We start from the raw sequence: 27,855 nt of genomic DNA, 5'->3' as shown, positions 1-27,855 counted from the left end.
AAAAAAAAAAAAAAAAAAAAAAAAAAATCAAAAACAAAAATACCAACATTAGAAAAATCTCGTCTCAAAACCCTGTCAACCCCGGCGCGTACAATTCCCATAACCCTCTCTGATTGGCCAACCCTCAATTGAGCGCTAATTAATGCAAATATCACCTCGGCTTTGTTACATTGCATTAGCGTTTAATGTCACCTAATATAGCAACTTGTACTTTGAATTGCCCGCTAATTGCTAAAATTGGCAATGTTTACTGCATCAGCGGTAAATTAGTGCTCATCTGGCGAATGGGACTGACAGCAATGAGCTCTTGAGCAATGCAGGGTTCTGGCTGAGGAATGTTTCAGGGCTTTAAGGAATAAAAAGAAACAGGATGATCTTCGTTCTTTGGCGGTTGAGATGATAAGACTTGTCAAGCTTTTATACCACATATCATCCACACGGTTCATGGGTTTGTCTTGTCTTGTTTCTTGTCTTATTGCAATGGAATAATTCTGTATTTGGGCAAGTACTTGCTTGACCCTATACCTCTTGCTGAGTGTATTATGTTTTATTATTGTGTTACATATTAATAATCGACAACTGTCCAACGAAATTACCACAATGGCAAGCATCGTCCCCAACCCTCTAAACCGCTTCCGCAAACACGACTCCCACGAACCACTCCACGCCAGATGGGGCGATGTATCCATCACAGCACCAACAGAAGGGTCATGGTGCCAATACGATAACCCGCATCAATCCAGACATCGACGACTTGGCTATGGACCTGGATATGTCCCCGATGGGCTCCGTCGAGCGCCTATCTTGCCGGCCCAACACTACGAGGACGATGAAGAAGATGAAGGAGCCTCCAGGGCAGAACATAATACGTCGTCACGACGAATGAGCACATTAAACCCCCGGCGCTTATCAATGCGTTTATCACGGACGAAGTCCCAAGACGGACAACAAAAGCAACAGCAACAGCAACAGCAACGTCCCCCCGGCATCGACAGGACAGAATTCGCCTACAAACCAATTAAACAAAACTACTCCACCGAAGTCGCTGAGACAGCACATAAACGCGAGTCCCGATTCCGGTATATTCCCGCTAGTCCACAGTATCTCGAAGAGCCTGAGCGCAGTCAGTCGGTTAGCTCTGGCTCTGGCTCTGGCTCTGGCTCTGCGTCTAGCTCTAGCTCTAACTCATATGGGTATGGATATAGCCATCTTTCTCGGAGCGGGAGTCCCTTACGCAACGGCGTTGGTGTTGATGATGAGTTTGAAATCCATCGGGGACAACGAGATAGAGGGAGTAGGGCATTTCCCATGGGTTCTTCTACGATTTCGGGACAAGGACAACACGGGTACGGACAGAACAATGGGCTGTCGGTCTCGGGTGACAGGAAGAGAAGGTATTCGACGAGGCGTTTGACTACGGTTATGGTTCCGGATCCTGAGGATATGTATGGCTGATGATTGGTTATTGGGCTTTGGTTTTGGCGTTGGTGTTTGGTTGGCGCTTTAGGGTACGGTGTTTTAATTTTGGGCTGGCGTTATGATTATTAATTGGAATTGGGGTTAGAGATTTTGAATGAGAATATGAATATCTACCTATGAAGTCTGGTCGTAAATTGTAGAGTAGTATGTTGATGCTGAGGCTATACATATACAACGCCCTGAGAAAAGAACCTCCGGATAATGGAATTTCCATTCTCCATTCCCCCCAGACCTAGCCTATCATGCTTTCTCGGCTACTTACCAGTCCTGACGTCGACCAAGCCGATGACGTCACAACCAAAACATACCCTATAATCTGGATTATTTCAGTTTGTCTTTTCCGATTGGCCTGGAACGGCGTCCCTCAGTATGTAATCACGACGAGATATCAGCATTCCATTATCGGTACCCATCTCCAGGTTTCCGTATCCGGATGCAACGGGGTTATGACGGCATTGGTAGCGCATGCTTGATAGAATGTTCATATTTCTTAGTCTGGGCTCCTATATAGCTTTTTCTCTAATTCAATCTACGATTTATATGTTACATATGCTGAATTGCTCTGTGGTGACTGCTCGGATATAATTAGACTACTTGGATATAACGACAATGGCGGACGCCGTGGTTCAACTTAGATGTGGCGTTAAGGTATGCTCGCGTTTTCTCCTCTACTCCATCGATACTAATTGCAGTAGAATGATGGATGGGGAAAGCCAGGAAAAGAAGGAATGGCCGCGAAGCTGTGGTCGCAGACGCCCGGGAACGGTCAGATTGAAGATTCGAAGACCTATTCAGAGGTGAGTTGAAACGGAGACACTATGAAGCGACTGAAAACTCATTTTGCAGATGTGGATGGGAACATATCCGACCAATCCGTCATACGTCCTTTCAACGGGCGAGCTGCTCTCGGATTATCTAAAGAAAAACCAACAACTCGTGGGCAAGTCCGTTTTGGATCGGTTTGGGCCGGAGATTCCGTTTCTGCCAAAGGTGAGCAGCACTTGATTCCCACATTGATGTGTCCTTGCTAATTGATATAGATTCTCTCCTTCAGCAAGGCGCTCCCCCTCCAAATCCACCCCGACCTCAACCTCGCCAAAAAGCTCCACGAGAAGGATCCCAAGAAATTCGGTGATCCCAACCATAAGCCCGAGATCGCAATTGCACTTTCCAATTTTGAGCTGTTTGCTGGCTTCAAACCCGCCTGGGTTATTGAAAACCAGATGAAATTAAAGCCTCTCGAGAAATTCTTACCACCCCAAGACAGCAAGACCGATAACGAATATCTACGGGAAATCTGCCAGAATCTACTCACCCTGGACCCAGATACCGTTGCTCAGACTATTAAGGAGCTTCGAACTGTCCCTGAAGCCAACTTCGGGGAAGACAAATATATTCCCAGTATTCTGGACCGTTTGTGCCGGCAGTACGGCGACACCGACAACGGGAACCTGGTGGCGGCTATTCTGATGAACTATCTGACACTGGGACCCGGTGACTCCGTCTGTGTACCTGCGGACAGCATCCATGCCTATCTCTCGGGCGACATTGTCGAGTGCATGGCGCGGTCTGACAATGTGTTGAACACGGGGTTCTGTCCTCGTGCGGAACGTGATAACGCAGAATTATTCACGCAGGCATTGAATTTCAAGCCTCATTCGCGAGAAGCAGCTATATTACCACGAAAGAAGAGCGACAAGGGCATCAATGGTAAAACAGAGGTTTTTGCGCCGCCGTTCAGTGAGTTTAGCGTCCTGTTGACATGCCTGGGACCGGGCGAGTCGGAGACGCACAAGTCCATTTTGGGGCCGAGTTTGATGATTGTCACCAAGGGATCTGGGAAGATGAATGCTCCTGGGAAAACGATCGAAATGAAGGAGGGATTTGTTTATTTTGTTGGTCAGGGAGTTGCGCTGGACTTTAGTACCGACAAGGGAATGGCGCTGTACCGGCCCTTTGCGGAGTAATCTGTCGAATTAATACTTGCGATAAAATATTAGATCAATTCATGCCGCCCGTTGATATTTGTTTTCGGTAGAAAAGCAGAGAACATGTCGCAATTCGGTTAGGGCTATCAGTGCCTAAGGCATGTTAATCGCATCAGAACCCGAGATCTCCAGCAAAATTGGATAGATCAATTCCAACAGGAGTTTCAGAAACAAACTCGAACACAATCCGACGTGGCCCAATGAATTCTTTCTCCGACGTGGAGAAAAGCGCCCACCCGCGCGCACTGATACGCTTCCCGAAGCGCCTGGATCGAACGGAATCGCAGCAGCAGCCTCTCACAGCCAATCAATAGATGAAACCCGCAAAATCTCAATTGAGAGTTGCTATTTTGGGGAGAGCCGCCTTTAATTGTGGCAGCTGAGTTTGTTTACCCTTATTCTCAAAATAACACGCGCTGAAACAGAACGAAGAGAAAGTATAGCGATCTTCTGTCCCTGAGTGGAGGAAGGGTTATTTGAATGGGATTTGTCCGTCGATTTTTGTCTTTTGTGATTTTTTGGTTTGGGGGTTGCCTGTCAGCTTTGGTTCTTGTGTCTGTTTCTTTACCTGTCAGATTAGTTCGTTATGCTTATAGCTCGACATGAAGGCAGCTTGCTCCAGGCTAGATCCCCGGATGGTTCGGTAGACGACATCAATGGCGTTTCGGGGGACTCCAGTGAACCTGATAGCCTCTCACCTGAGAAGCAAGCCATCATCGGGGCCGTTGTAGGAGGGGTCGCTGTGATTGCAAGTGAGTCAGTCCGAGCATGTCCATAGGATATAAGTTTGTACAAACCAATGCTGACCACTTGATTCCTATACAGTCACGGCAGGGATTCTCTTCTTCCTCATTAAAAAGCACAGATGGGATCAAATCCGACAACGCGAAAAAGCCTTGTTGGCCCTTCATGCACCTCCACCGGCATACGATAGCAGTGACACAAGCAATAGCTCGAGGTCTTCACGAAAACCCTTTCCTTCTCCTCTCCTTCCTCCTGTTCCTGTTCCTACTCCTGCGCGCCCAGCGTCTGTATCCATTCCAACTTCGTATCAATGTCACGTCAGCAGAGACATAGAAGAGCAATTACCAGCGTACGACGCCCCATCGATACCAGTATATGACCCCTCGAGATATCAGCAACAGCAGCAACAACCGTTCCGTCCTACCTCGACCGTCACGTTAAATAGCGGTCCCCTGCACTATTTTACCGGCGACACCCTGTACAGACAGAGGTCTTCGCAACTATCAGTGCCATTCCAAGGTCATCGACATACCATTCAAAGTGTACCAGCATTGTATATCGGGAGTCAAGAATCAGGAACTGGAGTACCAGCGTCGAATTCCTCGTCTGCTCCAGTTGGCGGTAATGGGACAAGGCCTCCTCGAAAGCCAAAGCCAGTGTTGTCGAGGTTGATAACGAATTTTGGGTAGATGGGTATTAAGGCGTTTGGGATCTCTTTTATGAATGGATATTGGGTGGCTTCTATTCTTTTCTTTGGTAAAAGCAAGAACAGTTGTCAATATGAATGAAAGGACAAGTTCTGTCGATTGTGTAGAAAGACCAGTCACATGATCCACTTGTTCTCTTCCTTCACTTATCCTTATTCTTCTCACTCGGGTCAACTAAGGCCCTCTTCAAATTCCGACACAATGTTACCGTGTCTCCGAATATCTTATTAACTGGGCATGAGATCACGATAAACTACTTCGAGGACTAAATCTTTTTGTCTATGAACATGAATGGGTGTTAACGAGCACATGCACAGGCACACAATAACCCGGTAAGCACTCTATTGTACTTAACGCAAATGACAAGAATTCATACTAACACACCAATTGACAGCAAATGAACATAAGTTTGACTAGCATGGGCCCCGACGCTCAGGACAAGCTGGACCCGCCGAGCAACGCTAGTCGATACACCGTTCATGTCGCTACCTCGGTATGGGCTATGTGGACTACTCTATGAAGGGTCTCGGCCAGACGATGCAATATCAGATGACAATCACCGTTCCGGGCCGACATTAGCAGTTTGGGGTTTATGCCAGGAGCACCAGCTCGGTCGGATAGCGGAGACAGAACTCTGTACTTTCAATGACACTAGATTTGAGGTGACATATTTTGATTCCCCGTATCTGGGATCTCACCATCAATCTGCACCTGAATGACTACGGATGTCAGGCCGCATAGAATGTGCCGAAGACAATAACAGCTTTTGCATATACGACCTCGACATGGTGATCCAGTGCTCACCTCTTACATATTCTTGCTCCGGTATTAATTCGCTTTCATATTAATATCTGCAGCTACCAGTTAGCTCACAACCGGCGCGTAGGTAAGCTCTGTGGATGGCTGACAGCCGGTCGATCAACCGTGCTTCTCCCGCTCTCCCACTCATATGCTCTTATTTCCCTCCACCCTTTCCCTCCCGCTATGGTCAGGGATCTTGATTTATTTTTGACAGGGGTGGTCCCTGCTTTTTCCGTTTCCGGTTATTGTTGGGTCAATTGAGATGCTTGACTCTCCTGTCGTTCGAATCTGCGCTGACTGTTGGTTCTTCAATTGCCCAGGTCCATCCTCTAGCCAACGAAATGGCGCAATATTCCAACCATTCCAAAAGTTGCTTATCACCGTTACATTAAAGGACCCATAGTGAGACTGAATCATTCGTCACATTCCCTCCTTAGACGACAAATAGATCAATCAGTATCAGTCCTGGAGCGCTATAATGCAAGCGCCTTGCCAAGCCGCCAGACAAATGCTTGCATATTTGTACGACTGCAGCATCCCGGAGGGGGAAACAAGTTGGCATGCTAGTTGACTGCGCCGCAATTCCTCTGTCTACCAAAGCGCCCGGAATACTTACCCCTCTCGTGCTCATTGTCGGTCGGCCTAGCAATATGCCTCGCCCATTATCAGCCGCCGCAGTCGAGGGAACGGGCAAGGTACATATGTACCTTATCCTATGATGATTTCGGGACCCTGTTCATCCTTTACGGCTGACCATTGTGCAAGAATCCCCCGTTGGCCCTCTCGTAAATCTCTCGGAGAGATTGTCTCCCGCTAAAGTGGAAAGGGCAGGTGGTCCCAAACTGTCGGGTCGTGAACGCGTTTTCGATGGCGACAGAGAGGCCCAAATTCTGCGCCAGGCGACGATTGAGGAAATTTGTCCCCTCTCTCTTTGTCCTTTCTTCACATTGTAAAAGAGAATATGCAGGTGGGCTGTAATTCTGTGTGCGCCTCAGCCGGCTCTGATATAACCCCGTCCAATGCTGCCAAAGGGCCGGTTCAGTTTCTTCTCTTCATCTACATTTCATGACCAGAATTTTTTAACACTGCCCTGACTCCAGACTCTGGTGGACTGCAAACGTTACAATTCTCATCAGGTAGGACCTCTCTCTTGTAGTTATCCTTATTGTAAGATGTTCGAGTTTGACTCATAAGTTGTACTAGGCTCAGTGCATAGTCGATCAAACAACATGACGACCATTTTTCGGAAAATTCGAGGGAAGCGCAAGCTTTCTAGCGAACTAGACTCACGATGGGGTGATGTCTCCATCTCCTCCCCCAACGAGGGGTCTTGGAGTCAAGGCTTTCAGCCATTGGGCTCCACTGTCAACACACAAGCGAGAAGCCCCTCAGAGCAAGGGCAACGGCCTAGCTCTATGAATTCGCTTGGACGGCGCAGTTCTTCATCCCACAGAGCAACGAAACCAAGTCCGTCGAGTGCCGCTTCAGTGGATTCGATGCCAACGGGCCACTACAACGCCAACATACAAAGCCGGCCCCGAACGTCACACAGAAAATCACCAGGAACAGGCCTTGGTATCGGCATGCTCCAAAATGGTTACAGTGCTTGGGTTGATGCCAGTAGCGATGACATGTCGTCGGACGATGAAGGCAGAGACGGCGTCGTACGAACCGGGCGATACCTGACCGTGGGTACGGAAGAAACAGACTACACTCGAGCATCCAAATCACCACCTTTGTCAGTCACATCTCGCATGCGGCGCAACAGTTACCAGAGCACGATAGAGCCCAGCCCTTTCATACCAAGGACAACGAGTTTGAGGCATGCGAGCTTCACTTCTTCTGCTCCAACAACATCACCCGAAAATTCGCGGATAGGGTATGGGCACCGTCATCCTCCATATCCAAAAAGGAACCATGTGCGTCACCCAAATCCTTTGGAGCTTGAAGCGGCTAGAGGACCGGAGCTGGTCCCGTCGTACGATGAGTTGTATGGATAAACGTTTGGGTAATATCTTCGATGATAATTTTCTTTCTTTTCTTCCTACATATTTTTTCTCCCCTTTGGTAGATACTACGCCTTTTGGTTATTTTATGTCCTTTATGACGCTTGATGCTATGAAGATTATACGCTGGTAGGCATTTTGGACTTTGGACCATGAGCAATCGAGATCTCACAATTAATAATATTACATTTTGGGTTGTAGATTTTGGAATGCGCGAAAAAGTTTCGCCTTCTATTGTTTTTGGCATAAGTACGGAGTACGTACCCCGATTATATATCTCAACTCCGACTGCATTGACCAGCGCCAAGAGAGCAACACCTCTGACCAAGACAGACGTTCGCAGCACTGATATTAAACAGACATAAAACCTTACGGACCGTGCCAGACGACCAACTCGGCCCCATCAACCGACTTAACTGTCAGATCATAAAAATCAGTTGCTAGAGACTTTGCCGATGTGCGAGCCAAGAGGGGGTTCTCCATCGTGAGTCGGCAAATGAGACGCTCGTGCATTCCGAATCACTATCACAGCCGGGCTTTTACTTGTTCGCCCATCACGTCCATCACATCCACTTGGCCAAAGATGGTCCGGACCAAATCGCCCGGTGGCTACTTGCCAGCTGCCGGTCGCCAAATAGCGATCACGTCTCCCCGCTCCTCATTCGGCCTGCAATGTGGGTTTGCCTTTGTTGAATGGACGTCTGGGAGGCCTTCTCTAAGCGCCGGGGTGATGTACCCTGCCGCATAGCGTGTGTTTGATTCGACGTTGACAAATGCGCTACAGAGCCATGGTCGGAAATGCTCACTCTCAAAGACGTTCATTCCTTTTATCACCTCGTACAACGTACCAAGATGCTCAAGCTTTTTCTGTTGTTTAAGTGAAACAGCGAGAATCCTCTTTTCCTGCGAGAAGTACTTACGTCTTGGGTGCTGCTCATTACCAACTTTGAACATTTTAATATTTCAATGCAAACGGTCTCGTATCGCACGGCATCTGTCTTCTCTTGGCTGTGATCGCGGGCGTTAAGAAGACCATCCAATCCAACCCGGAAGGAGTTGTTTCTGTTTGTGCCTGCATTTTTAATCTCGAGGACGATGCTCGGCTTCTTGGGCCGCGGCCCAAGGCCCACGATTCAGCTGGCACTGGCGATCCTACTTGTATTTAGCCAGCTTACTTCCGTGGCTTTCGGTCTGAGAACAACAGAAGGCTCACCTTGCGCGAGTGTCTGCAATCGCTATTCAACCAACACCACCTCGTCGGAGATTGTTTGCTTAGATCGACAATATAACAGTACTTTGAAAGGAACGCATTTCCAGGAATGTGTCGACTGTCAATTGCGCAGTGACTTTTTCGATACAATTTCAGGGGAATCAGATGTGACTTGGGGACTTCGTATGTCGGCCATATAGTATGGTTTGTTCTGGTATATGCTGACCAATATGATTGTCTAGATAATCTTCGCTACGCTTTTACTTCGTGCCTTTATGGATATCCTCATCAGGTGGCCAACATTTCGTCGCCATGCGTAGTATCCTGTTCATCGCTGGAACCGGCTCTCGACCAGAACATACAGAACCCAAGTGCTTATGGATTCTTCGAATGGTGCGGCTCGTCAGCATTTGCCGATGTTGTCGTTACTCAGTGCCATGAGTGTTACAACTTGACAACCAACCAGATTTATCTGGGAAATTGTACGTCACTTCACCATACATTCACGTATACAATGGCTGACACCCGGGAAAACAGTCATCGAAGCCATCCGCTACAACTGCCACTTCCGCACCTCAGCCGGCGAAGCATTCCCCATCAACTCCAGCGAGATCTTCACCCAAAACCCCCTCCCGGAACATACGGCATCCCTAACCGATCCCCCGAAAGACGACTCAGGAGTAAACCTCCCCTTAGTGATCGCTGTTCCGATCGTCGGCTTCATCGTACTAGTTTGCGCGTTCAGCGTCTGCTGTTTCTTTTGCATCCGCCACCGTCGCAAGAAGTCAAAGGCGCGCGAGGAGAGGGAATTCCATGAGCAGTGGAATACTATGGCTCTTGCATCGCCGGGTCCGGGTGCTTGGGGGCAGTATCCCGCACAAGCACCGGTCATGTCGCCGGCTGTTTGGGGGTATGGTGGATATGGGTATGAGCCCGGGGTAGCGTATTCGGATAATAACGTGAATAGTGGGCAAGGACAAGGTGTGGGGTTTGCAAAGTCGGGCTTTGATACTATTCAGCCGGCTGTGGCTGTTACGTCGACCCCGACACCTGATTTGTCGGAGCAGGAGCAGCAGCAGCAACAACAACAACAACAGCCACAACAGCCACAACAGCCTACCGGAAACGGAAATGAGGGACAGGCACAGGCTCATGCCCAGACATATTTCCCGCCTCCTCCTAGTGCCCAAACCCAACCGCCACATGGTTCATGATTCATATGCCACTGACGGTACCCTACCTTTAAGGCAAAGCTCTACTTGTGTTTTTCTTTTGCTTGCCTCACTAATTGATATCTACTCTCCTTATATACCCCCGGATGAAGCGTTGACACTGTTCATGTTGTTTTGATTTTGAAGTGACATACAAATAATAATGTACACAGAGAATATATTAGGAACACAGACACTATGGACATAGTCGTACTCAGTCATATATTATAGAGTATGATGCTGGATTATTAACATGGTGCATACTGTGTGATACTGTTCACTCATGCATCTTGAAATTTTAGGCCGAAAGTCTCTCCATACTTTGTGCTCAGCTCGCTTTTAATCAGCGTTGACTGTAGTATTCTGGTCAAGAGCTGCGATCTCCAGCAAGGCAATAGGTGGATTTATCACGACCTCGTTATCACTTTTCCGTATGTAGTTAGATTGCAACAAGGTGCTTGAATCTGAGAACCAGGATTGCCATTGAAGGAAGTGCGATCATACAAAGCCCGCCACGAGGTATTCCGTCATTACTCCCTTTCCTATACATGATGTCTCAATGTGCACACAGCATGGGCCTTTCCGCCGTCTATCGGATGCTTCGATAGAATACTGCTGAGGGTTGTCCGTGAGACTAATACTTGAACAGTACTCTAAACGCAGATGTCGTCTCTGATAAGGGATCGAAGGACCCATGCATGGCAGAATAGGCTGATTCTGTAGAGGTATTGAGTATATTGTACCTGGAATCTAGCTTAGGTCGTCAAAGTCGCTTCAAGAAGCTGTCTGGACGTCTTGTTGACCTGTTGCTATACGGAGTTAAGTAACTGTAGCGGGTATTATCTCCGACAACACCAAGACCAACTTCTCTTTCACCTCCGCATCTCAACCGTCCTAATTCTTCCATACCACATCAAAGACGCCAGCACAAAATGACCTCCCTAAACCAAGATCAGATAAAAGCCCTCGAGCAATCCCGCCAGCGTCTCGTTCAATTAACCCACTCCCTCAGCTCCCTAATCACCAGCCTAAACACCAGCGATCCTCTTCCCTCATGGTACCTCTCCCTCCCAACTTAAACAAACCATAACCACCTAATAATACTGATAAACGTATAGGTCTTCCCTCCAATCCCAAGCAACAATTATCTCCAACAACCTCGTCACAGTCTCCGAACACCTCACCGACCAACAAGACCTCTTCGGCTCGCTCGTCGCGTACCCAGGGCCCGACTACCCGAGCCGTACGCAAGGCCCTGCCCTCGAACAGCTCCTGCGCACGAAACTCGATCCCCGTGTCGAAGACTGGGTATCGCGCGGACGGACCGCAGGGCAGAAATCGCAATCGCAGGCGCGGGCACTGATCCGAGGCCAAGAGCTGAGTGCGGGAGATTTGACGGAGTTGTGGGAATGGGCGCCTGTGGAGGCGAACCAGGAGGCTAGGGGGCGGAATTGGGGTGGGAATTTTACGTTGGAAGAGAAGGAGGCGGGGATTGAGAATGTTGTTACCGGACTGAGGAGGGAGTTGGAGGATGAGGATGAGAGTGAGGAAGAAGAGGAAGAAGAAGAGGACCAGATGGATATTGTGGGGGCTAGGAGAAAGACGTCTGGTGGTGGGCTAGAGTTTGATATTGCTGCGAGACAGCCTGCGGAGGTGGCTGCTGCTGGGCCGGTGATGCCGTTGGATGATGTTTTGAGGTTTATGACGACTGGTTTGCCGCCAAAACAGCGGTGACTACGCTACGGCAAGTTTTACTGTGTGGATACAACTGGAAATGTGAAAATCATAGCGTCAAATTAAAATGCAATTGCAACAAAGCAGATTAACCCCGTCTCCGGGTAGTAGGGGTCTTGCCAGACGGCTTGGGAGACGCCCCGGTGCTCGCGGCAATAGGAACCTGCTGCACAGGCCTGGAAGCCGGCTTAGCCTGTTTTTTGGGCTTTGCGGGGCTCTTCCAGTAATACAGCATCTGACCAGCCAGTATCACGTTCAAAGTAAATCCGGCAATGAAGCTGTAGAGAATGAGCTTGTCATCAACCTCTTGCAAAGTAGTAAAGATGCGCGAGAGAGATCCAATGAGATAGTTGAAGACCTAGACAAACATGATCTGTCAGCGATTTGTAAACCGTATATTCGTTCGCAATAGACATACCGCGAAAGCGCTCAACTGTCCAGTCCCACCCTCACTCCAGATGGTGAGAATTTGAGGAGCCTTGCTGGCAATGCTCAAAGCACCAGCACCAGCCTGAAGATACGCCATTGTCTGCGCATCTACCATAGTATGATCTACCAACAGCGCGTACACACTAGCCGCAACGACCGCAATAAAGGCCGCGGCAGACGTAGGCCGACCAGCAAAACTCAACACCAACACACCCACCACAACATCCTGCACAGCAATCAAAGCCGACTCGCCATACGTGCTGAATGGGAACTGGTTGCGGACACCATATGAAAGCGTGATAAGCAGACTAGCCGTCTCCAGTGCGTACGACACAAACGACACACCGGCCGACGACTGTGAGCCGATCAACTTCAAGATCTGCGGGACTTTGACGATAGCGCTAGCTCCAACGATAGCCAGACCGAGGGCTTTGGAAATAGCAAGCGATGTGCAGTTGGGGTCTTTGGTCACGTCGAGGTCGAGCACCAAGGCATTGTGGCAGTCAGATCCGATCAGCGACACGATGGCATCATGAACGGGTTCGGGAAGAGTGAGGGCGATAGGACGGAGGATTGGTTGGAGGGGTTCGATCACGGATTTCTGGAGGACATCCATGGCGTTGTGCTTGTCTCGTTAACACTCCGGATTTTGTATTATTTGTGGACAGTAATAGTATTTAAATGTTGTTGTCTTCTGCTGATCGGCAAAAAAGTTCGGCTGCGCGACTGGCTCCTGTCGTCCGCCGGGGAATTTCTCCTCCGCTGCCCGCCGACTTGCTTAATTCCTTCTCCGTCTTCTATCGCCAAATGCTCTGATAGCAACGCCATGATTCCTCTCCGTTCCTCATTGTTGAGGCCCGGGGCAGCTTCTCGAGATCCTGCCCGCCTGCTGTGTTCGCAATGCCTACACCGTGCTGCGCGCCCGCAGCGCCCCTCCGTCCGGACGTTCGTCTTCTCGTCCCGCTTGCGATTTGGTGTCGCTCATGACAATTCCCCATCGTCTACGCTGCAAAAGACTTACTTTTCTGGGAACCGGACAGTGGATGATGCAACATTTATCAGTAATGGAAACCTCTTGGGCTCTTTGTCGACAGCCAATTCCCCTACCTCTCCCGCCAACACTCGTGCGTCCTCGTCATCCAGCGAAACCACCGTACTATCAAATCCGGAGGAATTGCCTCACAGACGGAGGAAACGATTAAAAGAAGAAGAGACTGGGAGCAAAGCCGCAGAACATGTTATTCCGCCAGATGCATCCGCGCAACTCTCGTCCTTTTCCTCCGCTCTCCCCACTACCTCTCTCCGACGCAAAATGGCCGCCTTCCTCGCCCTCACCAAGCCCCGTCTCTCGGTCCTCATCGTCCTCACCACGACCTCTGCGTATGGCATGTATCCGATATCGACCCTACTCACACTCGACCCCTCCATCGCTCCGCTTCCGACCCTTTCCACCTCGACATTGACCTTCCTCTATTTGACTACAGGCACATTTCTCTCTTCCTGCAGTGCCAACGCGTTGAATATGATGTTTGAACCGCAGTACGATGCGCAAATGTCACGGACAAAAAACAGACCATTGGTTCGGGGCCTCCTCTCCCGCCGTGCAGCCCTTCTCTTTGCGATCGCCACGGCAGCCTCGGGGCTTGGTTTGCTATATATTGGCACTAATCCAACCGTGACGGCGCTTTCGGCATTCAACATCTTCCTATATGCTTTCGTCTACACCCCGCTGAAACGGATACATGTGATCAACACCTGGGTGGGGGCCATTGTGGGAGGAATTCCTCCGCTAATGGGCTGGGTTGCTGCGGCTGGCCAAACGGCAACCATGGGCCACGACACATGGCGTGACATGCTCCTCAGCGAAGATAGCATCGGTGGATGGCTATTGGGAGGCATTCTGTTTGCCTGGCAATTCCCGCACTTCAATGCGCTTTCCCACACAATTCGCGAAGAGTACAGGGCGGCTGGATATAAAATGCTCGCCTGGACCAACCCCGCTCGGAACGCGCGCGTTGCTCTTCGCTACTCGGTTCTCATGTTTCCCATCTCCATCGGGCTCTGGTGGGTTGGTGTGGTTGGTCATGGTTTCTTGGTTGGTAGCACGGTGGCCAATGGCTGGCTAGTGAAAGAGGCATATAAGTTCTGGAAGGATCAGGGTGCCAATGGGACGGCGCGTGGCCTGTTCTGGGCCAGTATCTGGCAACTCCCTATTCTGTTGGTCGGAGGTCTGGTGACGAAGAAGGGTCTTTGGGACGGAGTCTGGAACCAAATATTTGGTCAACCTGTTGATGATGAAGATGATTACCTCTACTACGAGGTCGAAGAGGATGAGCTTGAGACGAGCAATGTAGTCTCTACAGGGTCGAGTTCTTCGTCAAGATAGCTGTTTTTATTTTGATATTTCCATTTTTGTTCGATAGTCTATTGGGATGGCGTTTATTGTATAATAGCATATGATTGATTGTGATGCAATTAAAATGAGATATTGATAATAGATGGGACACTAAAGGCTTACCTTGCGCAGCCCTACTACTTTCCCCCTATTCAGTAGCCAAACCGTTGCTGTATCCACCAACGCCAACGTACTCGGCCCGACCCGTTTCTATCACGTGCCATACCTATACGATGCCTCGTTAATCTGTTTTCTCGAATAACACGAATCCAGAGATTCGCTGTATCGACTGACAACCGACAACTGATACCAAAATGGCACTCGAGTTATTATCAATAAAACGCCCACATCCACCTGCCGGGGTTGTGGGTGGCATCGTGACACATAATGTACCGCATCCCTTATCATATACCCTGTCCAGAAACATATGTGCTTATGGAGCATCCCCAAACCAGCAAGCTCACCATGTAACAGCTCCTACGAGACACATTCACAATCCAAACATGGCTACTCATTGGTGCCGTTCTGCAATCCCTATTGACAATTCTGCTACCACTCCCCTGCGCCATCCTCCCTGCGATCTGTCTACTTTCGTGGCGTGCTATGCATACCATGCTCATAACATGCGGGTTGATCAGAAACACGAACATGGATGATGTGATTATGGGCAAGTTTTCCGCGCAGATCCCCGGGAGAGATGGGGTGATGCCGAAGAAGGGGGCAGAGGAGGATGCTACGGTGATTTTGCTGGGGGCGAGATCGAATCAGTTAGTCCTTCTTCTCTATGGTAGAGTCCTTATAGCCGGTGTGGATTGACTAACGGATGGATGGGAATCAAGTCCCCTTGGAATCTTCGGCCCCGGGTATCAGCAGATAGGTGAATTTCAGAACAAAATGCTAGCGCAGCTGGATGGCAATGCAGAGAAATATGGCTGTAAGCCATTCCATTCTCACTTCTCAGATATGTATTAACGAAACTAGTCCTCGGCTCCACAACATACCTCGAAGCTACCGCACGCCAAACTAGCAACCAAATCATAACAGCATGTTACTTCCGCTCGCTCGAAGAACTGCACCGCTACGCACATAGTTCTCTGCACCGCGAGGCATGGAATTGGTGGAATGGCGTTACCAAGACGCATCCGCATTTGAGTATCTCCCATGAGGTTTATCATGCACCGAGGGGGTGTTGGGAGAATATATATGTTAATTATCATTTGACTGGAATTGGTACGTCTAGCACTCTTTTTTCGGGTTGAATTGTGGGGGTGGGGTGGTGATAGTTGCTAACCGTGGTAGGGAATATGAGGGCCGATATGAAGAGTCCCGAGGAAGGCGTGAGGCCGATTGTGGATGCGAGGAAGGGAGGGTTGAGGACTCAGATGGGACGGTTGGCCAAGGGTGATGGGGCGGATAATGAGAAATATGGGGTAGATCCTTATTAGTTCCGGACATGGGCAGGGAATATATATAGGTTGACTGATATCATATTATATACTGGCATAATTCCATAACATACATATATACATGAGACGAGAGGGTGTCTTATCCATACAATTCATACACTATTAGAAGCTTACTTCCCCAACCTTAAATGATACGTCTCCAACGCCTCCTCATTCATCTCACTCGGCGCCCTCACCATAGCATCCTCACCTCCCTTCCCAGTCTTCGGAAACGCAATAACATCCCTAACACTCTCCTTTCCCAGCATAACTGCAACCAACCGATCAAATCCCAACGCCAACCCGGCATGTGGCGGACACCCAGCCCTAAGCGCATCAAGCAGGTGTTCAAAATCTGCCAACCGCTCCGGTCGCATCTGCAGGATATCACGGAGGATGAATTCCTGCACAGCTGCGTCGTGGATACGACGACTTCCTCCACCGAGTTCGACGCCGTTGACGACGAGGTCGTAGTGGTCTGCGATTGCTTCCGTAGGGTCGGAGAGGAGTTTGTCGACGTCTGCCGCGGTCTTGGGCGCCGTGAAGGGGTGGTGGGTGGAGGAGATACCGGCTGCACCGCCCTGGCCGGGTTCTGTGTCTGAGGAAGGGGAGAAGAGGGGGAAGTCCGTTATCCAGAGGAATTCGAAGCCCGTCGGGGCTGGCTTGAAGCCGGAGGATACGGCGGCGGCCTGAAGGGCGCGACGCAGGTCGCCGATTGCAGTCGAGCCGCCTGTGAAGGGGCCTGCTTCGCGGGCTTGGATTACGATAAGGTCGCCATGGTCTGGGTCGAGGGCATTTTCGATGTGTTCGGCTGCTTCAAAGCCGAACGGTTGCAGGCCGCAGAGGGGTTTCTTGGCGTTGTAAACGAAAATTCCGGGTGCGCCGTCTGGGTTGTTGTTGAATGGAGCACCGGCGGGGGAGTCTAGGAATTCAGTGAGGAACTGAGTCATGGCAGCGGGGTCGTTGTCGTTGTTTTCAATTTTGAAGACTTCCACGTATGGGTTGAGGATGGGTGTGATTTTGCTGACTAGGTCGACGGGAAGGAGGTAGTCGATCCGAGAGATTTCCATGCCGTATCGGGTGTCTGGTTTGTCAGATCCGTACTTGCTCATAGCTTCCTCGTATGAAAGTCTCCGGAATGGACCAGACGGTGCTGGTTCTTCCATCAGGGTTGACCAGAGCCTGCGGATAACTCCTTCAACAACCCTCATGACATCTTCGCCGGTTGCAAAAGACATCTCCAGATCGAGCTGGGTGAATTCAGGCTGTCTATCTGCCCGGAGATCTTCATCTCTGAAGCATCGTGCGAATTGGTAGTATCTCGGGATCCCACTAGCCATAAGAATCTGCTTGTATTGCTGAGGACTCTGCGGTAACGCATAAGCCAATCCACGCCTCCGCGTTGGTACCAGAAACTCTCTGGCACCCTCTGGCGTCGACTTGAATAGAAGCGGTGTTTCAACCTCGACAAAAGCAGGCTGACACTGCTCCAATTCCCCTTTGCAAACATTGTGTACCTGCGCGCGAAACCTAAGCGCATCACGCAACTCACTTTCATTGCGCAATTGCAGGTACCGCTGCTCCGGCGCAAACACGGTCTCCGGTGTCATAAGAATATCGTTCGGGAAGTCATTGAGATGGTGTACATCTTCGACGTGCACTTCCCAAGCATCACTCTTTTCAGGTGTCTCTCCTCCCTTTGCCTTCTTAGCCTGGACCTTGCCCTGGACCGCGACGGGGCTGTTTGCACCAATGGATCTAACTTTCTCGAAAGCGTCGCCGCTCTTGGAGAAAGATACGAGTTGCACGCTGTGTTTCATTGTTGGGTCTGTCAAGCGTACGAAGGATAGTTTCTTAGAAAGGTCCGCGCGGTGTCCCAGGTAGCCGTGTAGGATGACTTCTTGACCAGAGCTGGCCTGGGCCAGAAACACCTCAAAGTCATTATGCGTAGCAGGGGGAAATTCAACTATGAACCGGAGGATTAGCGCACTCCATTGTTGATGTCTAAGTAACCGAAGTCATACCGGCTTTTTTAAAACGTTTTAGAAAGGACCGGTCTTCGGCATGGATATGGGATTGCTCCCAGAGAAAAGAATGGTTATGAAATGCTCTATATTTCGGAATCTGAGTTAACAGTCCAGTCCGTAGCCCAGCTTGTCGACAGCGGAAGTAATTTGAAATCTCGATATAGCTGGAGCGGAGACGGGGAGAGTATCGTCCCACGCGGGGGAGCATTTTGACAAGGGCGGAATTAACACGCTCGTAAATACCAATTGAGCAATATAGTTAAATAGCAATTGAAAAACGGCAGGAATCACAAGAAAATGAAGGTAAAATGGAAGCCGAGATGCGATATATCGGCAGAACACCACCGCCTACCAAAAATGGTCTAGCGCTTCTCTCCACATACAAATATTGACGAATTTTTCATAATTTCTCTTCTTTTCTTCTCCATCCTTCCAAGTTTTGAATATGTGAGTACAAGTCTTTCTTGATTTCAATGCGATAATTGCTAATAATATGCAGATGATGAAAGCCTAGCGTGTTTTATTTGAGTCATCCCCCCTCCAGGAGTCTTGTGGCTCTCTCTTTCGGGAGTTCAAGGGCTACAGGACTCGGGATGGGGGGAGGATGATAGCGGCGTTCGGCACACCAACCTTGTTACTTCAACGGACGCGATGAAGGCATCTCTGATACACATAGCTTGGTGGTGTTTAGTGGTTCGGCAAGACCCCTGGACTTAGGATGGTTCCCTCTGGTTCGAGGTCGAGATGCCAATATATTGTAGCTATATAGACCAATGATACCCTTTCTCAATACCTTTTTCGGCTTCACCTTCGTTACATGTCCCTTCGTTTCTGGCGCAAATCCGGATATCTTTGCAAGCAGCTATCAACAACTCTCCCCAAGAGCATTTTATGACTGATACCGTGGTACTCTGCGGTTTTTACCAAGTTAGACCATTGCGGACGCAACCCAGGCAGTGGATTGAGCTATGATAGTTAGTCCTGCAATTCGCACGGGGCGGAGTAAGACATACTTCCAGAACATACGGTTTTCCATTTGCCCCGAATCGAACATCTACTCGTCCAACATCGCAACACTCCAGCGCCCTCCATGCCCGCAGGGCAAGATCCTCAGCGGCCTGAACCTCAGGATTATTGTGAGCATCCACCAATTGCTCCAGGTGATCATTCCCTTCCTCGTTCTTATTGGAGATGGTGAGGAAACCGCCGTCGACTGGATTCGACCAGTTGATTTGGAGCGAGCCAAGGACTTTCGCATAACTGCCCGTCCCCAGCAGACTGACCGTGTACTCGTTTCCAGTCAGATATTTCTCCACCAGGATGCTCTGTCCGAAAAATTGCGACTGGAGCTTTTTGACACCGGCCTCGAGTTCGGAGGGGCAGGTCACTCTGCTGAAGGGGTAGATCCCTTTTGAGGATCCCTCACAGGCTGGTTTGATGAAGAGCGGGAAGTCTTTCAATTCCTCTGCATGGACGCTTCTTTCCACAAGCTGCGAGACTGTTTTTATAATGGGATCATAGGAATCCCACAATGCCGGGACAATGGCGAAGGGTGCAGTCGGGATACCGTGGTGCTCGAGAATCATCTTTGGTGGTGGTCAGTGTATCATATCCTGACTCCATATGAAACGGTCATACCTTTGTCTTCCCTTTATCCAAACACAAAGCCAACGTTGCCGCATCTGACAACACATGCGGAATGCGATACGCCTCCAGTAGTCCAGGCACTTGAGCTTCACGGCCAGCCCCATATATCCCCTCAGAGATTGAAAAGGCTAGATCCCACAGCTCATGTTCTCCATTGGCAATCCTGCTCACCAATTCTTTAACATCACCTACCAGGACGACTTCGTAGCCATTGCTTCGGAGGGATTGGGCAACGGCTTCGATGGTTTGGTCCTGGTCCAACTCTACACAGTCCTCAACGCTGTAGCCGCGGGAACGATAGAGGGAGAAACTTTCGTAGAAAAATGCTATCACTAGGGGCGCCATATTGGTAATGGTGAGAGAAACTGGAAAGTCGGCTGGGCTGGGCTTGAGTATATTACTGACACATCATACATGCCACGCTACGCACAAGTACAAACTTCACGGCTGAGACAGCGGTCTGAACCGAATTTCAGCTGAGCCATAAAGTCGCCCCTTGCGAGAGGGCTAGAACGTATTGACTAACGCATCTTGCATATGAGCAATGCATACACGATCATTGTAGGGATGGTAGGATCCATCAGCATTTACATACCCCGTATAACCATAATGATTGCCACCACCTTTTTTCATTGCTCTAAATTATCTTTAGATTTGAACTAGACATGACTTTCTATACCAGATTGACACAAAGTGGCTTCCGACAATACATTCATCGCCAACAATATAACCCTCGACGATGGCTCGCCACAAGTAGTCCCCAAACAGTGGCCTTCGATCCTCCTTCTCAGACGCCATTGACAAGCACTCTCCAAGCCAAATACTGGAAGAATATACCGTTCTGGAAAGATGTTTCACAGAATGAGTTTATCGACTACAACTGGCAGGTAAACACACCATGAACCATAGACCTATGTATCTCTCCTGACATCCATAGATTAAACACTCCCTCCAAAACGCAACTTCCCTCCTGAAATTCCTTGCTTCAGTTCTTCCATCTAGTATACCCTCGCCCTCAACGAACGGATATGCCACCCGTGAGGAATTCATCGCGGATGTTGCCGCAGGCATGAAACGAGCGCCTATGGCAATTAGGCTCACGCCGCATATCCTCTCGCTGGTCAACTGGGAGCAAGCTTATTCGGATCCTATCAGGCGGCAGTTCATCCCACTCGCTTCGTCGTTTCAACCGGATCATCCACGGTTGCAGTTAGATTCACTACATGAGAGCTTGGACTCACCTGTAAAAGGATTGGTGCATCGGTATCCGGATAAGGTGCTGTTTTTGGGTATGCTCATTCAGGTTTTATTGCACCTGAGTTGAAAGCGAAGAAAAGCACAAACTGACCTACCCAGCCTCTTCCGTGTGCCCCGTGTACTGCCGCTTCTGCACACGCTCGTACTCCGTCGGCACAAAGACCGAAACAGTCTTAAAGAAACGCTTTCTCCCGCTATGGAAGTATTGGGAGCCCATGTTCGAGTACATTGCGCGTACCCCCACCGTAACAGACGTCGTAGTCTCCGGAGGCGACTCGTATTTTCTCGAGCCCACACAACTACGCGAAGTATGTGAAGAACTCCTGAGAATTGACAACGTGCGCCGAATCCGCTTCGCAAGTAAAGGGCTATCCGTGTGCCCGTCCCGGGTCTTGGATATCACAGACGATTGGACGCAGACGTTAATTGAGGCCAGTAACCTGGGGCGAAGTAAAGGGAAGAGCGTGGCGTTGCATACGCATTTCAATCATTCGCAGGAGATTTCGTGGATTACGGAGCAGGCGGCGCAAAGGCTATTTGAGAATGCGGTTACGGTGCGCAATCAGACGGTTTTGTTGAATGGGGTTAATAATGATGTTGGGACGATGAAGGGATTGATTCGGCGGTTGGCTGATATAAATATCCAGCCGGTACTATCTCCTAATCCTCTCATTGCGCCGTGATTGCTAACCAATGCAGTACTACGTATATCAAGGCGACATGGTCCAAGGAGTCGAAGACTTACGAACACCGTTACGCGACATCCTCCACATTGAATCGCATGTTCGGGGTACGATTGCCGGATTCATGACACCTTCATTTGTGGTCGATCTTCCTGGAGGAGGGGGAAAACGTCTGGCACAGACATTCCAGAGCTATGATCAGAAGACCGGCGTGTCGCGATTCGTGGCGCCAGGGGTGAAAGGGGATACGGTTCATGAGTATTATGATCCGTTGTGGTCGTTGCCGTGAACTTATCAAGGCGTGATTGGTTTCATACATATATGGATGAGTCTATGAATGTGACGCCTTTACTCGTGCATATATGTATACATTCAACGTTAGGTTATCATTTGTTATATATGAGAACTTTTTTTTTGCAGAATGAATATTTGGTTGTCAGTGTTAGATACTAAGATCAAGACCAGTGATGGCGTTGTTAATTCTAATCTTTCATGTAGAAAGCATCATCGATATCATACTTGCTTAGGGTTATGGTTTAACCATATCGGAAAAGCAATTGGTTCATTCTTAGCAAAACTCCAGCCAACGGAAAAAACACGTTAAGCCATATGAACTTCTCTTGCAAGCTACGTATATCTCAAGATTCAGACGCCTCCCCCAAAATGATTCTCTCCACTGCATCCTTCTCTCCACTGCTCCCAACCAACCCGCGAAACACGCCGCCCTCAATCCCAATCAACTCCCGCGGCTTCCCAAACTCAACTGCCCTCCCCGCATCCATAACCAGAATCCTATCGAAATCCGCAACCGTACTCAACCGATGCGCAATAACAAGCAAAGTTGACGCGTTCCGGCCGAACTCAGAACGGATCGATCGTTGGATTAGCGCGTCGGTTTCCATGTCCACTGCGGATGTTGCCTCATCCAGGACCATCACTTTGGGGCGTGATACTATTGCGCGGGCGAGGCAGAGGAGTTGGCGTTGGCCTTGGGAGAGGTTGAAGCCACTTTCAGATATCGTGTCAGAGAGAGATGTGAAGAGGCTGTTGTTTTTTGTTTGGTTTTTGTGGGAGGAAGAAAGTGTCTCTGTTGTGCTTTTTGGGCTTGTAGTCCTTGTGATACGAGGCTGGGTGCTCGATTCAGATGCGAGGGTTTCTGTGTCTCCGAAAGAGATGAGGTTGACACGTTCCAATACATCGTAGAGTTCGGGATCGCTGTGTTCGTTAAATGGGTCGAGGTTGGATCGCACTGTGCCAGAGAAGAGCACTGGGTCTTGGGGAATGATAGCAAGACGACTCCGGAGATCATGAAGTTTAAGTTTTGAAATATCCAATCCATCAATGTAGATATGGCCCCATCGAGCCTCCAAAAAGCGGAACAGAGCCAGTGTCAAGGAGGATTTACCAGCCCCAGAACGACCAACGACGCCTACTCGTTGGTTCTTCTCCATTGTGAACGACAAACCATTGAGGATTGGAGGGAGATCTGGCGCATAGCCAACTACTAGGTCTTCGACTTCCACCTTGCCCTCTGTCGGCCAAGAGGCAGGTGCCTCCATTCCAGTTTGGTCCTCGATTTCAATATGTGAGTACTCGAGCACCCGCTCCGTTGCATTCATATCCAACTCAACATTCGCATACTGTCGTAAAACCATCACGATGGCACTATTGTACTGCAATGCAAAGCTTAAAGCAAACCCAGCAAGAGCAGCCGGGATGCTAGGGAAATAGACCACTAGGGCCGCGGTCATGGTCGAGAAAATGGCCCCGACAACGCTCATGCGGTAGTCCAACCACATATTGAACAGCCAGAGATACCACGCCGTCCGTGCGTGCACACTGATCTTCTCGTACATAATCCCAACATAGGTATCTGTTTTGTTAAAAGCACGGATGGTAATAAGCCCTGCAAGACTGGAGCCGAACTGTTCGAAGATAGGGCTCTTTGCGATGCTCTCCAGTCGCTTGACTTCGCGGGCCCCGGCGAGATACATCAGGGATAGCTTCAGACAAATTCCTAGGATCACAGTTGCGAAGATGATGACAAATGGAGAAACAGCCACTCCTGCTAATAAAATGCCAGTTATCTCCAACACGTTATGAATGAACAACCCAATATCATAACTGAGTCTCACATCAACCGCGTAGATGTCGGATGTAAACCGGTTTAAAATGCGGCCCAAAGGAACCGTATCGAGCCACCGCAGAGGCGCACGTAGCACAGCGTATGTCAGATCATTGAATAGGTTTTTAGACGCCTCGATTCCGGCTTTCATAAGGGTAAAATATCTGACTGTCCCTAGTATACAAGCCATGACGGAGATACCCACATATACAGCAAGGTAAAGAAAAAGATCCGCATCCGCTCTGACGGAGGCTAGGCGGTCCATGGTAATATCGATGCCCGAGTGATGATGATTTGAGTGCTCCTGGTTGCTGGACGAACTAGTCCATAGTTTCACCCACCATGACTAAAGTGATAATGTTATTAACAGGACATACCAAGTGTAGTGTGACTTACTCGTCCAACGATGAGGCAAGCATACAAAATGTATGCACCTAAAATAGAACACCAAAAGTATATACTGCCACCCTTCTTACAATAGGCAGCATAAACGGAAAGAGAAACCGACCCAGTGCCGTTCGCTTCATCCTGTACGAATTTTGGTGCTTCGGCCTCACTAATGTTCGCATTCCTGCTCCAGACAGAGTTCCGTCTGCTCTGTCGACTTGTGATTGAACTTCGCCTGCTAGCTACAGAGCTTCGTCTAGCTGTAGTTGATGTTCGGTTCCTGGTGCACGAGCGCACTTTGTTGGGAGCAGCCATAGGCTCGATGTTAGATTCATGAGGCGCGTTGCCAAGGGCCTGGTCCTCTGGTATCCCTGATTCTTCCAATAAAAGGAGTTCCGATAGGCTGTTGTTTTGTCGAAGCTCCTCAACCGTGCCAGAGTGCTTGACATATCCATTCTCGAGAAAAACTGAATAATCTGTATGCGAAAGGCAGAGAGTGGCGTGATGGGTGACAAGGATTCGCGTCCGTTTTTGACCAATCTCACCAGCCAGGGCATGGTTGTAGACATGACGGCCTGTATGAGCATCCAGCGCGCTAAAAATGTCGTCCATAATGAGGATTCCAGCCCGAGAATACAATGCTCTGGCGAACGATACCCGCCAACGTTGACCACCACTCAGGTTCACGCCATTTGCTCCAATATCTGTCATCTCTTTGTCCGGGAACATTTCAAGATCCTTGTCCAAGGCGCAAGCATAGAGCACCTTGCGATATCGTGTAGGGTGATATGGTAAACCGAATAGGATATTGTCTCGGATAGTCCCATTCTCAATCCAGGGAATTTGCGCAACATATGCGATTGCATTGTCGATAATCCATTCTGTACTCGAGATGCGACGGTCATATCGTACATTGAGCTGTGGAGACACAGGAACCTTAACCTTGCCTTGGAGGACGTCACACTCTCCAAGGATTGAGGCGAGCAAAAGGCTCTTTCCAGATCCAGTCTTTCCAGATATCACACTCAACCCTCTGGACGGGAAGTTCAAATTTAAATTGCGTAGCACAAAGCGCTCATCAGTATCCCAATCACCGTGATCTTCATCAGCAGGCCACGCGACTGACGCTGCCTCGAATGCTATTTGATTAGCTGGAATCGTGTTAACTGGCTTTTCCGGACTAGACATGTACTTGTCAATGCGACCAGAGCTAATCTTTGCTTCCAAGGCCTTCGACATCAGACCCGGCAAACTGGCCATTGAGAGTTCCAAGGATCCGAATATTGACATGGCAGTGAAAGCCACGGATGCAGTAAGCTCACCATAAAGCAATGCATACACCGTAAGAGAGGCAGCTGACAGCATTAAGGGGCCAAGGATCCAAGTGGATATGAGACCCGTGCTATATAGAAAAGAGGTCCAAAGAGACTGCAGCTCTGCATGCCGTCTTTCAGCGATCTTCTTTTCCCATTCCCCTTCGATTGCTGAGAATTTTATTTGTCGGATACCTTGGAGAACTTCAGACACTACTGCTAGTTTCAAATCTCGTAGCTTCATGAGGTCGTCCTGACACTTCGCATATCTTGTGGCGAGGTAGCTGTTGACGGGTATTACCACAGCTGCTACAACGAGCCCTGTCGACAAGCTCTTCCATCCGAGAAGACTTAGCAGGAAGGCGCAGGCAATCGTCAACCTAAGTATGGCATGCGGAATCAAATAACTGTAGCAAGCAAAATCGGCGACTCGTTTCGAATCAACTGCTGCATAATTTATGGTGCTCTGAAGCCCCTCCTGTGCTTCTTCATCCTCTTCTTCTGGTTCAAGTAGAGAGGCTGCTGAAGGATCTAGTGCGGATTCTTCGGGCTTATATGTCGATTTAGCATCCTTCACATCCTTTTTCCGCATAGACTTGGCGAACACCAGCGCTGCCAGCTCTTCGTAAATGGGGACGCCCAACTTTGAGTAAACGGTCCAGAAGAGCCACGAGTCGATACCTGATGATAGCAGCATAAAGAATCCCAGTGCTGACACCCATATCCATGATTGCGAATTATCCTGCGTGTCCCCTCGATCTTCTAAGCACTTTAGGATCCTATACAGAGCCACCTGTGGCCCAAAACTTAGAGCACAAGATACTAGGGCAAGCGTAAGCTGGAGAAGAAACGATCGCCAATGAGCAATAACGAGACTTGTCCATAAAGTATGGCCTGTTCTCACACGCTCAAATCGAGTATGAAGAGTTTCAGGGCGGACTGACAGAGGCAGAGCAGGCAAACTGTCAATCTCAAGGCTCTTGTTTTGAACCGCGTGCTGCAACAATCCATTGATCCAACTGAACGTCATCCGATGCAATATTGAAACTGAGTATTGTTGGTCAACTACCTTGCCCTCGTGATACACATCTGGACGGCGTGGAACTAGAAGGCAGCATATTCCACGCAGGAAGGCAACCACGATTTGCGTTACAACCAGCCCGATTGAGGGCTGATTGAATGATTGACGAGATATCAAAACTCCGATACTGACTTGTAGACATGGGATCAGGAAAGCCAATACGCTAGCGTAAAAGGCCAACTGGCTTTGAGCGAATCTTTCTGTGTGCAACGGCTCAACGAAGAGAGCAGCAGATTGAAGGACGAGGCACGCCTTAAAATATGACATAGATACGTCAGCACTCTCAGTTCAGCAATATCCGCCTCGCAAACTCAAGTACGCCAATGTATAAACTCACCCAAATGCCGATTTGGAGCCAGGATTGGACGACATAGTCTTCAATGCCGACGTGAACAGTGGTGGTGATAGCTAGGCTTAAAGCGATCTCAAATCCTGTTATAGAAAGAAGGCCGATCACCATTCGTTGCCATTTGACAGAGAATCTCCTCATAGACTCATCAGTCGCATCTCCGTCCTCATCTGCGTAGAAGGAGCTAGCCAGGCGTGTTCCATTGTGCTGGCTTGTTGTTGATGTCCCATCTAATCGACGAACAACGCTTCTGGCAGCAGCGGTACTACTAATCAAAATCAAGGACAAACCGATGTAGCCAGTCAGTAACGACAAAATCTCCGAATTCGATGCCATTCCTCATCACTCCTCACGGTTAGTACTAATCCTGAGACCAAATCTGAGACAAAAAAGTCATGGGAAATAGATTGGACGGAAGATGTTCCAGACGAAAGTACAGTAGTATGGTTGAACAGTAACGCCACTGCAGAAAATATGTCGCCTACACGCGATTGCATCACGGCATTCCTCTCCTTGCTTTGGCCTGTCCTCGAACTGAGCCGGCGGGCACCATTTGATGGCCGGAATCCTCTCATTATCTTGACCCGATGGGCACGGATCGATATGAAAATCGAAAAACTGTGCTTGAGATTCCAGTGAAGCCTATTGGATACCCACTCGGCGTATTCCGTACATAATATCCTGCGTTCCGGAGAATTTTGTAGTGAAGAAAGGAGTTAAAGGGATGGATCTGGGCAGCTGTTGACTCCTAGATGCCACATGTGGCCAATCATGTGAAAAGGCATGTCACGAGAGTAGCTTTGATCTATGCATTCTTCCGGGACTGTCCAACGTGAG

At 49.2% G+C, this 27,855-nt stretch overlaps 14 protein-coding genes across 14 annotated transcripts; 10 read left to right on the top strand and 4 right to left on the bottom strand.

Moving 5' to 3' along the window:
- Positions 1-330: 330 nt before the first annotated feature.
- EURHEDRAFT_407723 (uncharacterized protein) lies at positions 331-1,608 on the top strand. Its single transcript, XM_040780642.1, has one exon. It carries the CDS (start codon positions 601-603, stop codon positions 1,453-1,455), a length of 855 nt encoding a protein of 284 aa, XP_040643416.1. The 5' UTR covers positions 331-600; the 3' UTR covers positions 1,456-1,608.
- Positions 1,609-2,088: 480 nt separating this feature from the next.
- Positions 2,089-3,446, top strand: EURHEDRAFT_511909 (mannose-6-phosphate isomerase, class I; the record flags this gene model as incomplete). The annotated part of the gene is made up of 4 exons (XM_040786012.1): positions 2,089-2,127; positions 2,175-2,276; positions 2,326-2,469; positions 2,520-3,446. 4 exons carry the CDS (start codon positions 2,089-2,091, stop codon positions 3,444-3,446), a joined length of 1,212 nt encoding a protein of 403 aa, XP_040643415.1.
- A 251-nt stretch (positions 3,447-3,697) lies between these two features.
- On the top strand, positions 3,698-5,167 carry EURHEDRAFT_27652 (uncharacterized protein). Its single transcript, XM_040778177.1, has 4 exons — positions 3,698-4,021; positions 4,080-4,219; positions 4,293-4,840; positions 4,901-5,167. Exons 1-4 carry the CDS (start codon positions 3,948-3,950, stop codon positions 4,997-4,999), a joined length of 861 nt encoding a protein of 286 aa, XP_040643414.1. The 5' UTR covers positions 3,698-3,947; the 3' UTR covers positions 5,000-5,167.
- Positions 5,168-6,948: 1,781 nt separating this feature from the next.
- Positions 6,949-7,719, top strand: EURHEDRAFT_511908 (uncharacterized protein; the record flags this gene model as incomplete). Its single annotated transcript, XM_040786011.1, has 1 exon — positions 6,949-7,719. One exon carries the CDS (start codon positions 6,949-6,951, stop codon positions 7,717-7,719), a length of 771 nt encoding a protein of 256 aa, XP_040643413.1.
- A 200-nt stretch (positions 7,720-7,919) lies between these two features.
- Positions 7,920-8,824, top strand: EURHEDRAFT_27435 (uncharacterized protein). The gene is made up of 3 exons (XM_040778170.1): positions 7,920-7,981; positions 8,085-8,452; positions 8,510-8,824. The coding sequence occupies exons 2-3, from the start codon at positions 8,222-8,224 to the stop codon at positions 8,750-8,752; spliced, it is 474 nt and encodes a 157-aa protein (XP_040643412.1). The 5' UTR covers positions 7,920-7,981; positions 8,085-8,221; the 3' UTR covers positions 8,753-8,824.
- EURHEDRAFT_446184 (uncharacterized protein) lies at positions 8,821-10,149 on the top strand (the record flags this gene model as incomplete). Its single annotated transcript, XM_040783578.1, is given in 3 exon segments — positions 8,821-9,118; positions 9,136-9,417; positions 9,473-10,149. The coding sequence occupies 3 exon segments, from the start codon at positions 8,821-8,823 to the stop codon at positions 10,147-10,149; spliced, it is 1,257 nt and encodes a 418-aa protein (XP_040643411.1).
- An 811-nt stretch (positions 10,150-10,960) lies between these two features.
- Positions 10,961-12,068, top strand: med8 (RNA polymerase II mediator complex subunit MED8). The gene is made up of 2 exons (XM_040778165.1): positions 10,961-11,203; positions 11,265-12,068. Exons 1-2 carry the CDS (start codon positions 11,079-11,081, stop codon positions 11,878-11,880), a joined length of 741 nt encoding a protein of 246 aa, XP_040643410.1. The 5' UTR covers positions 10,961-11,078; the 3' UTR covers positions 11,881-12,068.
- Positions 12,069-12,172: 104 nt separating this feature from the next.
- Positions 12,173-12,999, bottom strand: EURHEDRAFT_407716 (putative monosaccharide-P-dolichol utilization protein). Its single transcript, XM_040780641.1, has one exon. It carries the CDS (start codon positions 12,923-12,925, stop codon positions 12,257-12,259), a length of 669 nt encoding a protein of 222 aa, XP_040643409.1. The 5' UTR covers positions 12,926-12,999; the 3' UTR covers positions 12,173-12,256.
- A 115-nt stretch (positions 13,000-13,114) lies between these two features.
- On the top strand, positions 13,115-14,834 carry cox10 (protoheme IX farnesyltransferase). The gene has a single exon (XM_040780640.1). It carries the CDS (start codon positions 13,136-13,138, stop codon positions 14,693-14,695), a length of 1,560 nt encoding a protein of 519 aa, XP_040643408.1. The 5' UTR covers positions 13,115-13,135; the 3' UTR covers positions 14,696-14,834.
- Positions 14,835-15,037: 203 nt separating this feature from the next.
- On the top strand, positions 15,038-16,213 carry fmaE (monooxygenase fmaE). The gene is made up of 5 exons (XM_040780639.1): positions 15,038-15,093; positions 15,179-15,471; positions 15,544-15,638; positions 15,686-15,934; positions 16,004-16,213. Exons 2-5 carry the CDS (start codon positions 15,353-15,355, stop codon positions 16,147-16,149), a joined length of 609 nt encoding a protein of 202 aa, XP_040643407.1. The 5' UTR covers positions 15,038-15,093; positions 15,179-15,352; the 3' UTR covers positions 16,150-16,213.
- On the bottom strand, positions 16,010-18,457 carry EURHEDRAFT_407712 (aspartate--tRNA ligase MSD1). Its single transcript, XM_040780638.1, has 2 exons — positions 18,174-18,457; positions 16,010-18,115 (listed from the first exon to the last, which is right to left on the bottom strand). The coding sequence occupies exons 1-2, from the start codon at positions 18,382-18,384 to the stop codon at positions 16,281-16,283; spliced, it is 2,046 nt and encodes a 681-aa protein (XP_040643406.1). The 5' UTR covers positions 18,385-18,457; the 3' UTR covers positions 16,010-16,280.
- A 532-nt stretch (positions 18,458-18,989) lies between these two features.
- EURHEDRAFT_398880 (D-alanine--D-alanine ligase family protein) lies at positions 18,990-20,168 on the bottom strand (the record flags this gene model as incomplete). Its single annotated transcript, XM_040779880.1, has 3 exons — positions 18,990-19,142; positions 19,190-19,762; positions 19,815-20,168. The coding sequence occupies 3 exons, from the start codon at positions 20,166-20,168 to the stop codon at positions 18,990-18,992; spliced, it is 1,080 nt and encodes a 359-aa protein (XP_040643405.1).
- Positions 20,169-20,488: 320 nt separating this feature from the next.
- EURHEDRAFT_490893 (KamA family radical SAM protein) lies at positions 20,489-22,140 on the top strand (the record flags this gene model as incomplete). Its single annotated transcript, XM_040785636.1, has 4 exons — positions 20,489-20,710; positions 20,761-21,112; positions 21,180-21,730; positions 21,780-22,140. 4 exons carry the CDS (start codon positions 20,489-20,491, stop codon positions 22,050-22,052), a joined length of 1,398 nt encoding a protein of 465 aa, XP_040643404.1. The 3' UTR covers positions 22,053-22,140.
- A 261-nt stretch (positions 22,141-22,401) lies between these two features.
- Positions 22,402-27,354, bottom strand: EURHEDRAFT_398878 (P-loop containing nucleoside triphosphate hydrolase protein; the record flags this gene model as incomplete). The annotated part of the gene is made up of 3 exons (XM_040779879.1): positions 22,402-24,234; positions 24,285-26,921; positions 27,007-27,354. The coding sequence occupies 3 exons, from the start codon at positions 27,352-27,354 to the stop codon at positions 22,402-22,404; spliced, it is 4,818 nt and encodes a 1,605-aa protein (XP_040643403.1).
- Between the last annotated feature and the right edge of the window lie 501 nt (positions 27,355-27,855).

The sequence above is a fragment of the Aspergillus ruber genome, assembly GCF_000600275.1.
Source record: "Aspergillus ruber CBS 135680 unplaced genomic scaffold scaffold00001, whole genome shotgun sequence".
NCBI lineage: Eukaryota > Fungi > Ascomycota > Eurotiomycetes > Eurotiales > Aspergillaceae > Aspergillus > Aspergillus ruber.
Note: the sequence above shows the minus strand (reverse complement) of the source record. Positions and strands in the feature narration are given on the sequence as shown.